This window comes from Macrobrachium nipponense, chromosome 40 (assembly GCF_015104395.2).
Source record: "Macrobrachium nipponense isolate FS-2020 chromosome 40, ASM1510439v2, whole genome shotgun sequence".
Classification (NCBI taxonomy): domain Eukaryota; kingdom Metazoa; phylum Arthropoda; class Malacostraca; order Decapoda; family Palaemonidae; genus Macrobrachium; species Macrobrachium nipponense.
In genome coordinates, this window is record NC_061101.1 from 30,136,382 (window position 1) to 30,151,144 (window position 14,763).

Genomic DNA, 14,763 nt, shown 5'->3' on the forward strand with positions numbered 1-14,763 from the left:
TGAAATAAAATACAGTTGAGTACATCATTTTCATGAAAGTTCAATAAGTTGTTTGTAATCAAGTGTACTTATATTCCCCTGGTAGTACTTTATTTTTCAAGAATAATTTTGTTTGGTGCATGTATTTCATGTCTTAATGTTTTGTTTCCTTTTAGGGAAATAAGTTCAAGGGTGATCTGCTATCTGATGGGAGAATTCGATCTCAAGAAACTAACAAGATTTTCGGTACTCCAAGTGCTTGGGCCATATACTGTAAGAAAATTGTTAATCCAGACAAGAAATCAGGTTGTGGATGGGCTTCAGTAAGTGTAGTTTTCTTACATTATTTTATGAAATAAAATGAGAATTTTTAAATTTTCTCTTACTGTCAGTTGTGTGTGAACTGTATTATTGTTCTGCTAATGGTGCAACAAAATTAATGGTAGTTACTGATCATGTCATGGGAAAGTGCAGCTCTAGTTGATAGTGTCTCAAAGACATTTTATATTTTAACCTTAAACGCCTATTGGACATATTTTACGTCAAGATAAATTGTCTGTCGGGTGCCAATTGGATGTATTTTACGTTGACATAGAAAAGTTTTTTTAAAAATTTGCGGAAAAATACTTATAAGGCCTACCAGCCAAAAACTTGAATCACGCGCCTTGGGGATGCTGGGAGTTCACAGATCAAGGTGTTGTTTGTTTACAATCGTACGCAGGCGCGCAAGCGCGAATTTCTTTCTTATCGCACTAAAAACAAAAGTATCAGTGACACATCTCAGAAATTATTTTGTCACTTTGACATAATTTTTGCACCATTTTAAATTAGCCGTTACATTGAGTATTATGTATGAAAATGTGTGCAATTTTATGTAGAATGCAATAAAACAATACTCATGATTGTAGCTTTTATCAGTGTTGAAATATTTCCATATAAATAACGATAAGTGCCAAAATTTCAACCTTTGGTCAACTTTGACTCTACCGAAATGGTCGAAAAACGCAAATTGTAAGCTAAAACTCTTATATTTTAGTAATATTCAATCATTTACCTTCATTTTGCAACAAATTGGAAGTCTCTAGCACAATAGTATTTTGATTTATGGTGAATTTATGAAAAAAACTTTTTCCTTACGTCCGCTGAAGTTAACTCTTCCGAAAAAATCATACATGTGATCGTCGTAATGTTTGTACCATTTTAAATTAGCCGTTACATAAATTTTTATATATGGAAATGTGTGCAATTTCATGCACAATACAACTAAAAACAACTCATGGTTGTAGCTTTTATCAGTTTTGAAATATTTTCATATAAAATAAACGATGTGCCAAAATTTCAACCTTCGGTCAACCTTGACTCTATACCAAAATGGTCAAAAAATGCAATTGTAAGCTAAAACTCTTATATTCTAGTAATATTCAATCATTTACCTTCATTTTGCAACAAATTGGAAGTCTCTAGCACAATATTTCGATTTATGGTGAATTTATGAAAAAAAAACATTTTCCTTACGTCCGCGCGGTAACTCTTCCGAAAAAATCATACGTGTGATTGTCGTAATGTTTGCACCATTTTAAATTAACCGTTACATAAAGTTTTATATAGAAAATGTGCGCAAGTTCTATGTTAGAATAAACAACCAAAAAATAATTGAAGGTTGTTAGCTTTTTTCCATTTTTGAAATATTGCATATAAATCACGATAAATAGAAAAAAACCATGTTTGGTCAACTTTGACTCTACCGAAATGGTCAAAAAATGCAATGTAAGCTAAAACTCTTTACAGTCAAGTAATATTCAGTCATTTATCTTTATTTTGAAACAAAATTGAAGTTTCTAGCACAATATTTAGATTTGTGGTGAATTTAAAAAAAAAACTTTCCTTCCCTCCACGCTCGGATTCTCCGCCGCAAATCTCCGAAATGCGTATGTCGCATTCTTTGAATATTTGCTCTGTTTCATATTAGGCGTTTCATAGAGTTTTATATATGAAAATGTGCGAAATTTCATGTAGAATACAACAAAAAATAATTGAAGGTTGTAGCTTTTCTCATTTTTGAAATATTTGGATATAGAAAAAAATATATAAAAAAAATTCGACATTCGGCCAACTTTAACTCATCCGAAATGGTTGAAAACTGCAATGTTAAGCTAAAACTCTTACAGTATAGTAATTGTCAATCATTTTATCTTCATTTTGAAACAAATTGGAAGTCTCTAGAACAATATTTAGATTTATGGTGAATTTGAAAAAAAAAAATTTACATCCACGCGTTACGAATTCATGCATCATTTTGTGATAATATTTTCTCTGTGTTGCTTTGATCTTTTTAAAATGTGTTATATACCAAAATGATTGCAATTTGGTGTACAATACAACTAAAAAAAATTAATGTTAGCTTTAACCGTTTTGCTCACAGCGCGATTTGAATACAATTATATATGAAATTTTGTTTTTGCGCTATCATATATCGCATTATTTATATATGATAATGATATTTTGTTTAATTTCTGATGGTTGCATACTAACCTTCAGGCAATGACAAAAAAAGGAGTGAAAAATGAACTCTTTATCTTGAAAAATAAGCACGCTGTGATTTAAAAAAAAAATTCCGCTTCGGCGCTCACTCCGAGACCCCCTCGGCATACGGGAGACGATTTTTATTATACCCCTTCGGCGTTTAAGGGTTAATAGTGTAGGAAAAAACTAAAACAAAGGATGAACCTTAGTGTATTCTTTATATTGTTGCTGAAAATTATTTTTTGTTTGTGTGAGAATACTAAGCATCAGCTCTTGTATTGGAGTGCTACCACCAGTGGAAATAGTTGAGTATTTCTTTGTTGATTATTTAGACAGTTTTGAATGTATGCATTATTTTGTTTATTATTGATGCTGTTCTAGGAAAAAGTAAGGCAATCATTGAACAGCATAAATGTGTAAGTCATGATAAGAGGATGTGGATACTTTATGCTGTCCTTTACTGTGGACCCTCACTAGTTCTATTCCTTGTATTCCTTTTGGAGGGGTTAGATTTTCATTACTTGTTTGCTCTGTTGACCGAGGCGGTGGTAGGGAAAGAAGCAAAGGAAGGCTAGGAAGCAGTAGCTGATTTGCCATGAAATGTGAACTTTACATAGTACTTTGGATCCCCTCTTGTAAAAAAAATATTTTATTGCAATCATAGACTTAACTTTGTTTCATTTATAAGTTTGGATTTAGTGCTTTGCTCTGGTGAGGCATTAAACCATATGTTACAAAATGGAACTAAAACTTTTTTAAAATATTTTGTGAGTGAGTGGATAGATATCATTTACATGGTGTGTCAGTGCTTGGGGGTTAGCAGCTGTTCTTGTCATGTTTTATCTCAGGTACTATGTAAAGATAAGTTGTTGTTAACTCATGATGTTACCTTTATAGCGTATCAAATGTGCGTTCATTATATTACTTCTTTGAATTTTTATTTTTTTCTTAATTTTTTATTGTAGAATATGATGCATTAATTACTTTTCAGGTTCGATATAGAGGAAAAAAGTTGGACTCCTACAAGAATAACTGGTACCGACAAAAAAGGCTTGAATTTGAACGAGAAGGGGAAGCGTTGGGTGAGAAATTTGGTAATATCCCAATTAAATCCTTTATTTTTTCAAATTGCTATGTTTTATTGTTGAAAATTGTCACATTGTACCTTTTCTCTGATATATCCATGGCATTAGTTTTGATTACAATTACATTTCGTTGCCTTTTACTTCAAATGAAAATTTAGTAGTCAGAGTGGTATGACTTTTAGCATCTAGTCCCCCAGACCACTAGTCCTTTAAGTATGGCTCTTTTTAACTAAGCTTTAAACAGTTGCTGTAAACTGAATTTACCAGGGAATTGTTGCATTTTTTTCACTTCATTTTTACTTTTGGGCTCCCCAAACTGAGATTTGCTGCTGAACCATTGATTTTGGTTGCTGTTAGCTTAAAAAGAAAGGTGATATTGGACAGTGTCTTTTCACCTAGTGTGCTAAACAGTCTACACGAAGAAAACTGATCAAGGAATGTGCCTGAATGGAGACAGTAAGTGCCCCGCCAGGTTTAAGAATACGACAGTCAGGGCTTTTGTGAAAAAGGCCTTCTCCCACTGTTATACTTGGCAGGACACACACCAGGAGCTTGATAGAGCTTGGTCAATGCTCATGAATAACAGGTATTCGAATAAGTTCATCAACTGAGAAATCCGTACTGCCCTGGAGAAATGGTACAGCGACAATGAGAACCTACAACCCCACCCTTAGGATGGCATCAAGATTTTCTATAAAGCATTCATGCACTCCCAGTATCATGAGGAAGACTCCATGAAAATCATCATGGAGAACATCACCCTGACTGATTAGGGCTAGAAGATCAAACTTGCAATATAAATCAGACTTGAGACCTTATTATGAGAAATGACCCCTCCCCACCAGTACGTGACCCCCTCAAACAGATGAACATGATTAGCGATTCGGATGCCCAATGCCCAGATGTCCTGACACATATGTCAGTATGACCTCCATGCATCTGTCAAGGAGGGTCTCCTACCATGTTCAGGAGTGTGCCATCAAGAATCATGCACTAATCAACCTTAATACAGCTGTCTCCCACGACAATATTATTCAGAATATATGAATAATTGGGAGAGCTCCTGATCCACATAGCCTGCGCTTGCTCGAAGCACTCTATTCAAGAGCAGAAGCCCTTGATGAATACTACGCAAGAGGCCTTCCTGCTATCGACTAATATGCAAAGAAACACCACGAACACAAGCAATACCATCATGCTGCAGTGTAATTCCACCCCATTGCAAGACAATACCACCAGTGAAGACAATACTCGAGTAGAAACCCAGAAAAATACCAGCAGTGACGTCACAAAGCCGTCGGCCAATCAAATTTGGCCTACAATGACGTCGTGCAACCCCGTGACGTTACACAGTAGTCGACAATAAAACTTTGGCTGCTGTGAGGTCACACAACTCAGCAGATCGACCAGGTTACAACAGCATGGACATCAAACCAAGAAACTGGATTGAAGCCAGTTCCCAATGGTCAATAGAAAACCATCTAGGTGCTCCCATCCAACCAGAATTCAGTGGCTGAAACATAACCCCCTCCACTGACCCCCTGGTACAAATAAAAGCTGAAGAACTCCCCAGCCACAGTCCCTCAACCCCCTTCCATCTGAGAAGATGCCTTGAAGAGCTAGGCGAAACGGTGCGGCAGAGTAATTAAAATATTCAAAATATTAAATTTTGATCTTGATATAAATATTGACTAACTCTACAGGGTTCAAACCTCACATTTCACTTACTATAAGAAATAATTTTATCTACTTTTACAATGCCCAGCATAGGAGTGTTACTCACCAATCTTAGTAACTATGAGAAAGCTGTTATCAAAAGAATAGAGAAGAACCTTTACAAACTCAATGCAACTGAAGCAGCAATAAACTTTAACAATAAAAATAATAATAATAAACATATTTTAAAGGGGTGATCAAGTGGTTAGTTATTTAGTGGAGATCCTTCTGTAGCTCAGAATTTTCGTCTGATTCAGGACTCCACAAGTCCTAATAATGTCTACTGGTACTTCTTTTATGGTCATAGTACTGGCCTTTTTCTAGGAAACATGTTTATACCAACTCCTGTACACAATTTTTCATATATAAATCTGAGTCATAATTGTTATAAGTGTTGTAAATTCACATTACTTGTGTCAAAACGCAGTGTAAAGATTCAATCTCAGGATTCTCTGTAACTTAGTTTTGACACACCTCTGTTAAACTTTCAGATGAAGAAGAGATGACAGACAGTGACAGTGATGGACCTCATGAGCAGGAGATAGTGGAGTTTGAACTGATTGGTAATCGACATCCCAATCAGTAAGTAACCATAAAAGTGGCGTACTTTATTTAGATGATAAGTGCTTGACATAATTTAATTGCTTTAATTTAGGAAAGTTGGTATTACATGTGGTTTATCTCTTCCTACAGTTTGTTAAACTAGTGGGAGGGTAGGTTACTGAATATTACTGAATGGCAATTGTAGCATGTATGGCCAAAGCTGTAGGCATGTACGTAAATGCATTCCCTCTTAATGTAATTGAAACTAGGTAGACTTGGAAACCAGAACTAAAAATGAGTAAAATTCCATGATGTAAGATCAAAATTAGTAAAGGTTGGGGGTTACTTGGCTAGATCTTAGAAATGTTATGATCTTTTGCAAAGTTTTATTACAGACTATGCTATGTTATATTCGTAAGCCAGAACACTGTTTTAAAGTGTGGAAATGAATTAGGAGACTAGAAATTCCTCAAAAGCCACCCATGTAGAAATTAGTTCTCTTGTGGAAAAATTCAAGTCCTGGGAGCATACTTAAAAAAAAAAAAAAAAAAAAAAAAAAAAAAAAAATAGTGTTTAGTTGGTCTCTTAGATTCCTTTAGTCTGGTAACTCACAGAGGGGTGATAGTTCTCCTTCCACTGACTGGCTAATACCAGTTTGGACTTGTGATCATTGTCAATATCTGCTTCTATGTAGCTCATAACAGCCCTTGTTCTTTTCTTTCCTGACTAATGGCTATGTGATGTATTTGGTTTCTTTGCCTCTCATGTGAAGATGTCCAATTATATTTATGAATGAAATTTTTTCTTTTGTAAAAGAGTGCCTTCAATTACATGGTACCACATTAAATAACTCTCCACTTACACAAGTTCTATATACACATTTTCACTGTAATACAAGGTGTGATTTATACGAATTCATCACATTAACACAGATAAGAGGATTTATCCCAAACTAGAGTGGTAATCTTGGAGGTACAGTCAACCCCCCGTATTCGCATTCTCAAGGTGATACAAAAATGATTTACTAATTTTCAAATATTAATGTTGATTAATACTGTATTAGTAAGTTTAATAACATTAAATGACATCATATACTAAATAAAAATAATAATTCTCTCTCTCTCTCTCTCTAATGAATTGGTAAGATTTTAGTCTATAAATTAAAAAATTATGTAAGAATGAAGAAAAATCCATTCTACCATCATCTTTCTTTTTAGACCCAGGTATAAGCTGAGGTCCAGAGCTGTCAAATATGTCAAGTAATGTGACAGGAGGGGGTGCGTGTCGCTGTGTTGCTGACTAATGTTCATGTAATCTCTCTCTCTCTCTCTCTCTCTCTCTCTCTCTCTCTCTCTCTCTCTCTCTCTCTCTCTCTTACTGAGAGAATTTTTATGGTACATGTATGTATAATGTTTTAATATTTTCAAATGATAATATCAATAATATAACTAAATAATTACAAAATTCATATGTGACAGTATTTTAAAGAAATACAATAATCTTTTCCTTTTGCTTTTTTAAATAAGGATAACTGTGTGTGTGTGTGTTTTATTGGCCGTACGTATGTATTTTTAATGGTAAAAAGTTTAAGATTATTTTGAAATTATATTAGTAATATAATCTCAAAGATTAATACAGTAATAGGATAGTAATTTAAGGTATATTTGAAGTAGGATGTTGTTTAAAGTATACATTTGGTATTTGAACTTTCAAGATAAGTAGTTATAAGCATTTTTAGAGGGGGTTCTAGGTATTTGAGGGTTTTAACTATTTGCGGAGGAGGGGTTGTTCTGGTACGCATCCCCCGCGAATAAGGGGTCCACTGTATTATTTTACCCAATATGATAGTATGCCAGTTCTACATTGTAGACCTGTATTGTCAACATTTTCTTCTACCAAACCCATTAATTAAATATAATTCAGGTACAGTAATGGGTCTGAATATGATTAAATATAATTTATCTCAATTGTATCTCTCACAAATCATAGACTCTCCATTCCTGAATTGAAAGAACTGATCATCATCTGCTGGTTGACAACATTGCCCCGTACATCATTGTAATCCAGAGACCCTTGGGATCTCAGGAATTTTTATTCACTTTTCTTTACCATATAGTGCATCTGATGATTTATTTTGATGATGTATTTCATTTGAAAGAAAAAGTATTGATATATTATAGGTAATATTCCTTTCACCAGCTGAAGAAGTTACATCCTGTTTGCTGCCACCCTCATGAATAATTGGGAACTGTCAAGTTTTGTAAGTCTTGTATCTTCTTGTCATAAATATTTTACATCAACTCCCTTCCAAACTCCCAGCCCCATGTTATAGGGTAGAAGAGGGACTGCTTTAACAAGCCATTCCCTGGATTATACTTTTTATTCGACATTAAGTAGTTCCTCTAAACTAAATTGACCAGATATTCTTGTATCTTGGCAGTTATGCAAGGTTAAGTGTTGGGTAACCTAATCAAAACTCTTTCTACTCTAATTCTTTAGTAAGGTCTGCATTTCAACAATAGCAGACATGGGAGCAGCCATGATTCATAACCCTCAGCGTCCATCAGCGGTGTGGTTGGTATAGTATTAGCGTCTCACCTCGATGGTCGCTGGTTCGATTCTCGGCCATTCCCTTGAGGAGTGAGAGATGTGTATTTCTGGTGATAGAAGTTCACTCTCGACGTGGTTCGGAAGTCACGTAAAGCCGTTGGTCCCGTTCCTGAATAACCACTGGTTCCATGCAATGTAAAAGCACCATACAACAACAACATAACCCTCCCATTGTAAGAGTCTTCTCTCTCTCTCTCTCTCTCTCTCGCTCCATCTCCTCGGTCTCTCTCTCAATCCACTCTCGTCCCCTCTTCTCTCTCTCTCTCCTCTCTCTCTCATAACAAATCCCAGCTTCAGTGGAAGATCCTTAAAATCAGTAGTTTTTATCCTGTTATTTACAACCTTAGGTTATAGGCTAATGTATAACTCACATCTCATGTAGGGCGGTAGTGCCATCAGTGCAACTCATACATTGCACTGTAGACTTAAGGTTCTTTGCAGCATCCCTTCCACCCCTTGTCGAAACCCCTTTCTTCCTCTTGCCCTACTGACATTGGGGAATTACATGAGTAAGATTATTTAAAAACTGAAAAGCAAGTTTGCATATTAATACAGCAGTTATGAGCATGCCACATGCCAAAAGATAAGATGACTTCAAATTAATGAACAAATGTGTGAATGAAATGTAATGATGTAATGCATAACACATCACAATAAAGAGAAAAACAGAGAAATGACACACATCATCTCTTCTGGGATTGTTGAATGTAACTTTTTCCTTGCAAGATCTTCCATAGTGGTGTAAATGGAGCCATTCACTGGAGGAAGGCTATTGTATGATTACTGTCGTGGGTTTGTAGAGAAATGCGTTTTATTTTAAAAACAGCTCCCTCAGAGATCATTACAATGTAAGTATCTTATACTATGGATAGTGAGTGTTGTTGAATTCTCTAATTTTGTCAAGTAGATTTTGTTATTCATTTCCTTTTCAGTGATATGAACACCATGGTTGAGCTGTCAAGCTTCCAGTCCTTGGGGAGAATGCAACCATTTAACGTTACCATGTCATCATCTGCCATGGCTGTTGTAGATGTTCATGCCCATCTTTCTACATCGGAAGTAGTTGGCTATCTAGCCGGGCAGTGGGATGTTACTAATCACAGTATGTGTCCAAGATTTTTTAAGATAATTGAATGGGAATCTTATGCCATAGATAGTATATTATGTAATAATTAGATAGTGCTTTATTTTTAAGTAAGCACCATAATTGTTGCTTTCCCCCTATTTTCCCCAGAAATTACAGGATTAGAGGATTTCCCCCTATTTTCCCCAGAAATTACAGCCTTGCAAAAAGAGCTATACCAGAGTAAGACCAAACTTGGTTCTGGCAGGAAGTTATAAGTTCAAGCTGTTGCATATTTTTAACTCCACTTGATGCTTTGGTTATTTATTACTGTTGAAATAGTGTCATAGACAGTGGTGAAAGACCAAAAATTTATAGCAGAAACATTGTCTTTATGATAAAATAATAATATTATTGCAGCCCCATTCTTTACTGAACATACATAACTTAAAGAAATCCACATATATGACTTGTAAAAACCAAATTAACCATATTAGTTTTTGGGAGTTGTATTCCTTGCAGCACTATGCTGCAATAGATAAGGGCAGCACCAGCAGCTCGGTTCCCAACACAAAACACTTCTCTCACTTATTCACAGTCTAGCAACTGTTGTCAGTTACACAAAATTTTGGTATGCCTGTCATTTATTATCATATTATAGTGTTACTATGATAGCAATAAATGAAATGTAAGTACTCCAGTGTTTAAATTTATTTACATTTCATTGTACTAAATGATGAACTGGTACAAGTTTGAACTGCTGTTCAAAAGGCTAGGCTATAGCATGCATCAGAGTAATTATTGATATGACATTTTTCTGTACAGATACAAAGATAGACTATAACCTCATGCATATTCTATATGTATGTACTTGAAAATCAATAAGAGTACAATGCAAATTAGCGGAGAACAGCGACAGGCATGCACTGATAATCTTACTTTGTAACTACTAGATGCTTGTTTATTTTGAGTTATGATAAAATTATGCATATAACATAGCTTCAAAATTAAATAATTTCCTTATAGTATTACATAGTTGTATTCTGTTCCCATTTGGGTTGTACATATACAGGTTGGGTTGATGAGCCTCATGGGTTGTGTGACTTCTCACATTTAATATGGAAAGATAAAGTGTGCAACTTAACATTAGGTTACATGACTGATCAGTTTTGGTTACAGAAGTTATTGTCGAAAGTATCACATAGTTGCATTTGAGCCATATTTTTTAAGTTGTGTAACCGTAACTTTTTTTCCAATTCTGAGTAAATTTTTATGATTTTAACTAATATCGGGTATATTAGTCGACCTATAAAATGTGAGGCCAACCGTCCGCTCAAAATAAGCAGCAGGGTAAAATGTATCATATAAAATAACCTGAATGTTATTACGGTACATATGTTGCTCTACTTACCATAAGAAATACAGGTAATATACTCGGTTAATTAACAAATCTGCGAAATATATAAAAGATGAATACCGGCAAATATGATTAGAAATGACGAAACGAAAGATACGTTACTCGAGTGTAATGTAAACAAACAAAGCGCTAACTAACGCTGCATAAAGAGCCTACGTATATATGCATGTACAAACTGCACTCAAGTTAATGTTTAGATTTGGGTTGTTAAAACGACATGCCGGTATTCTATTATTGTGTTGGAATATTCCTTGACCATTGGTTCTTCTATGGCATAAACAGGCTCATTTGAGGGAAAACGAACCTGCAGTTGATTCACCAGATTCAAACTGGAATCCTTATGATGAAACTGTGAATGATAATTTGTTTGATGAATTGTTTAATTCAAGTGACGATGACTCAAGTCATTTTGAAGGATTTTAAATACATATTTACTATTAAATACAATTTTTTTTTATTTAACTTTATTAAAGTGTAAATAAAAGATTTCATACCATAAATCTTTTGAACAATACCCCGGTAAATACAAAACTGTCAGAGTGAACGCATCCTTCCCAATTACTGTACTACAAATGGCTACGCAATGTTTACACTTGCTGTGCTGGATGGGGTTTCTTCAAGTTACTTTGATTTTTTTCATTTAATTTAAGGTAATGGATGTTCTAATGTATTATTATTGTCATATTACAGTGTGAAATGTTTTTATAATACTGGTATTTACATACATAGTTACCTCAACAAGGCTGTCATTATTATTAGCCAACTGTAAAGCCTGGATTCTGCCAAAATAATAAAGATTCACTTTTTGTTACCGTTAGATAAGTCGACCCCCTAATTTTGGCATGATTTTTTGGGGCTAAAGGGTCGACTTATACGCCGAAATATACGGTATATATAACAAATCAAGTGACTAAATTGAAATATAATTACTTTTCAGATTTGATAGTGTCTCATGCCTTACCGGTAAGATGTCGCCTTGGTGATGGTGAGAAGGGTAGCACTGTGGAAAAGGCTCTTTATGATGAAATGGAAAAGCTTAATCTCTCTTTGGTTGGATGGTTAGTACAATATCTTCTTGGATAATCTTTTAAATTATGTAACTCCTGGGATCCTGGGATAACTAATTTTCAGATTAACTCTCGTCATTTGCATACTTTGTAGTGTTATAAATCCCTTTTTTATATGTTTAGAATTTAGAAGTTTTCATTCAGACTGAATGCTAATTAGAATGCTAGATACAAAATATATTATTTTCTTTGAAAGTAATCCCAGGCCTTTTTCTTTCCAGGTATCATACTCATCCATTTTCTCCACCACTGCCAACCTTGCGAGATATTGACTCTCAGTTAGAATATGAGATGAAGATGAAAGGCAGTAATGATGCTAGTTACACACCTTGCATTGGCCTTATTGTTTGTAAGTTATTGCAAGCACCATTTTTTCTTTTTTGCTTTTTCATTTTCATTCCAGTGGGCCCGGTAGTGAGTTCCATTTTCAGTATGCCTTGCAGGTTGGTCTGTAGGCATTACTGAAGGTCCTTTGCAGTATCCCTTCAGCCCCTAATTGCATTGCTTTCTGATTTTTACTTTGTCTATTTTATTTGGTATCCTCTTACCTTGCTATCCAGCTTCTGCAGTGTTACCAAGCTGAAATATTTAGCTATTCAACAACAAATCCGTAGGGAAATCCCTATGAGAATTGAGAGAGGTGACTCATAGGTTTCTTAATATCTTATACTAATAATGTCGAATGTGGTGATCCTCCAGGATAATATTTTTCATCTCTTCCTTTAGCTCCTTATGTTAGAGGGGGAGGACAAGGTGCTACAACAAGTGGATTTTGGGTGATGCCGCCCCCTGAACACAAGCCACAAGAATATGGTCGACCAATGAGCATTCAATTTACCATTGTTCAAGATGCTTTTATTCCAAAGGATGCACTGGTACATGTGGTAGGTTTTTTTTTTGTCCTAATTTAAGAGCATATTAAGCTTAGCCAGTGTCTTTTATTAATGATTATTATAATTCTTTATATGCATAATTCTTAAGGAACAAGAGAAGAGCTATTAACTTGACTAGCAAACATGTACAGAATAGAATTCCCAAATATGAAAATCAGGAAAATGCACATGTAAATAGTATATAAAGCTCACAACAAATATACATGTACTGAAACAAAACCTCCTGATAAAACTAACATAATAGCATTGGATGCGTCATTTGGTGAAGAATTTTGAAGCATCTCTTCAGCCCCCTGCTGTATTGCTTTCTCCCATTTACTTGCCAGATAACTTGTGGTCATTCGTTAGGTAACTTGACCTTGTTACAATATGTGAAAAATTAGCTGTAAATTTTAAAATAATTCCAAGCCTTTGTTTTAACATTAAGACAATTCCATCTGCTGACAATACACACTAATAACAAACCAAATACAATGACATGATAAGTATGAGAAGCTTTTTCACCTTATTATTATTATTAATAAAATAGTTGAACCTGACCACTTACCTAATTATCAGATCTCACAGGGCTGGCCCAAAGGATTAGAATGAAAATTCCACCGGTTTAAGCCGCAGGCCCAGCATTCAGGATGACAATGAGTGAAAATTAGTAAATTATTTATAATACACAGAGAGAGAGAGAGAGAGGAGAGAGAGAGAGAGAGAGAGAGGAGAGAGAGAGAGAGATGAGAGAATGAGAGAGAGAGAGAGAGTAATTCCTAGTAGTCATCTGTATCCACTAAAGATCTCTGTATTCATTAGTGAAGGAATAGATTTCATATTTTCACTGTGAAAACGTTAGTTTATGAAGAATGCTCTATATGACAAATTACTTCATGTGAGAATTGAAATTTGTTTATCATGGGTTATTCACCTCTTAGACATGGTAGTTGTCAACTCATTACTTACAGCTTCCAAACCTTGAAATGTATAAAATAGATGATGAGCCACACTAGAGTGGTAACCTAAATAATGTTAAACTTAATGCAGTGTATTGTGATAAGCAAATTTCTCCACTGTCCTCCCCCACTCCCTTGGCTAGATTTCTTTTTTTTTCTAGGGGATAATAAAAGTTGTTGCTTTACTGTTGCAAGTTGTAGATTAGCTCTGTACCAAATTTTGCTGTTTGGTATGGACCTGTTTTTATCTTCCATAAATATGCTTCTCTTGAACTCTTAGATGAAAATTGTATGGATCTCATTTTAATTACGTATAGTCATCAGTCTTTGCATCAAGTGAGAGGTCTCACCCTTGGTACATATTTTGTTGGTGGCCATTGCATTGACAAATAAATTATCAGTTACAGTTACAGGAAGTTGTGCTCTTACGTTACTACAAAAAACACAAGAATTTTCTGAGGAACTGAGATACTCTCATCTGCCATAATTATAAATGACAGATTCTCTTGCACCAAAAGGTTATCCGATTATGCTTTAACAAGTCATGGAGAGTGAGTTCTTGCAAAATCAGCATCAAAAGTGAGATTTTGTTGCACAAATGACAGCAGCTGGAACTTTGGCATGTACCTCTATTTATGATAAGATCCACCAATCCATAGCATCTTATCACAATTGTATTTAATATTGCTGGACAGCATTAGTAACATGACAGCTCTATGATAAGATATTATAAAAACAATTATACTATTGCAAATAATGGCAAAATGTATAGAATAAGGAACCTATAACTATAAAAAAATCGAAACATAAAATCCTGTATTGGAAAATGGAGGTCACCACATCAGAGAGAGGGGCACACACAAGTAATTCTGATGCTTCTTTGAATAGGCCATACTCATTTCACACATGGACACTTAATAAACAGTCCG

At 34.9% G+C, this 14,763-nt stretch overlaps 1 protein-coding gene across 3 annotated transcripts in view; it reads left to right on the top strand.

Annotated features, from left to right (window-relative positions):
* Positions 1-14,763, top strand: part of LOC135212053 (MPN domain-containing protein CG4751-like) — a 73,066-nt gene that overhangs the window by 36,248 nt on the left and 22,055 nt on the right. For 2 of the 3 annotated variants that reach the window (XM_064245382.1, XM_064245380.1), the window contains exons 3-9: positions 156-302; positions 3,494-3,596; positions 5,795-5,885; positions 9,389-9,558; positions 11,874-11,994; positions 12,225-12,352; positions 12,730-12,887. In XM_064245382.1, coding sequence (XP_064101452.1) covers positions 156-302; positions 3,494-3,596; positions 5,795-5,885; positions 9,389-9,558; positions 11,874-11,994; positions 12,225-12,352; positions 12,730-12,887 — 918 coding nt within the window. The remainder of the gene's footprint in view (positions 1-155; positions 303-3,493; positions 3,597-5,794; positions 5,886-9,388; positions 9,559-11,873; positions 11,995-12,224; positions 12,353-12,729; positions 12,888-14,763) is intronic. The other variant, XM_064245383.1, reaches the window with a different exon arrangement.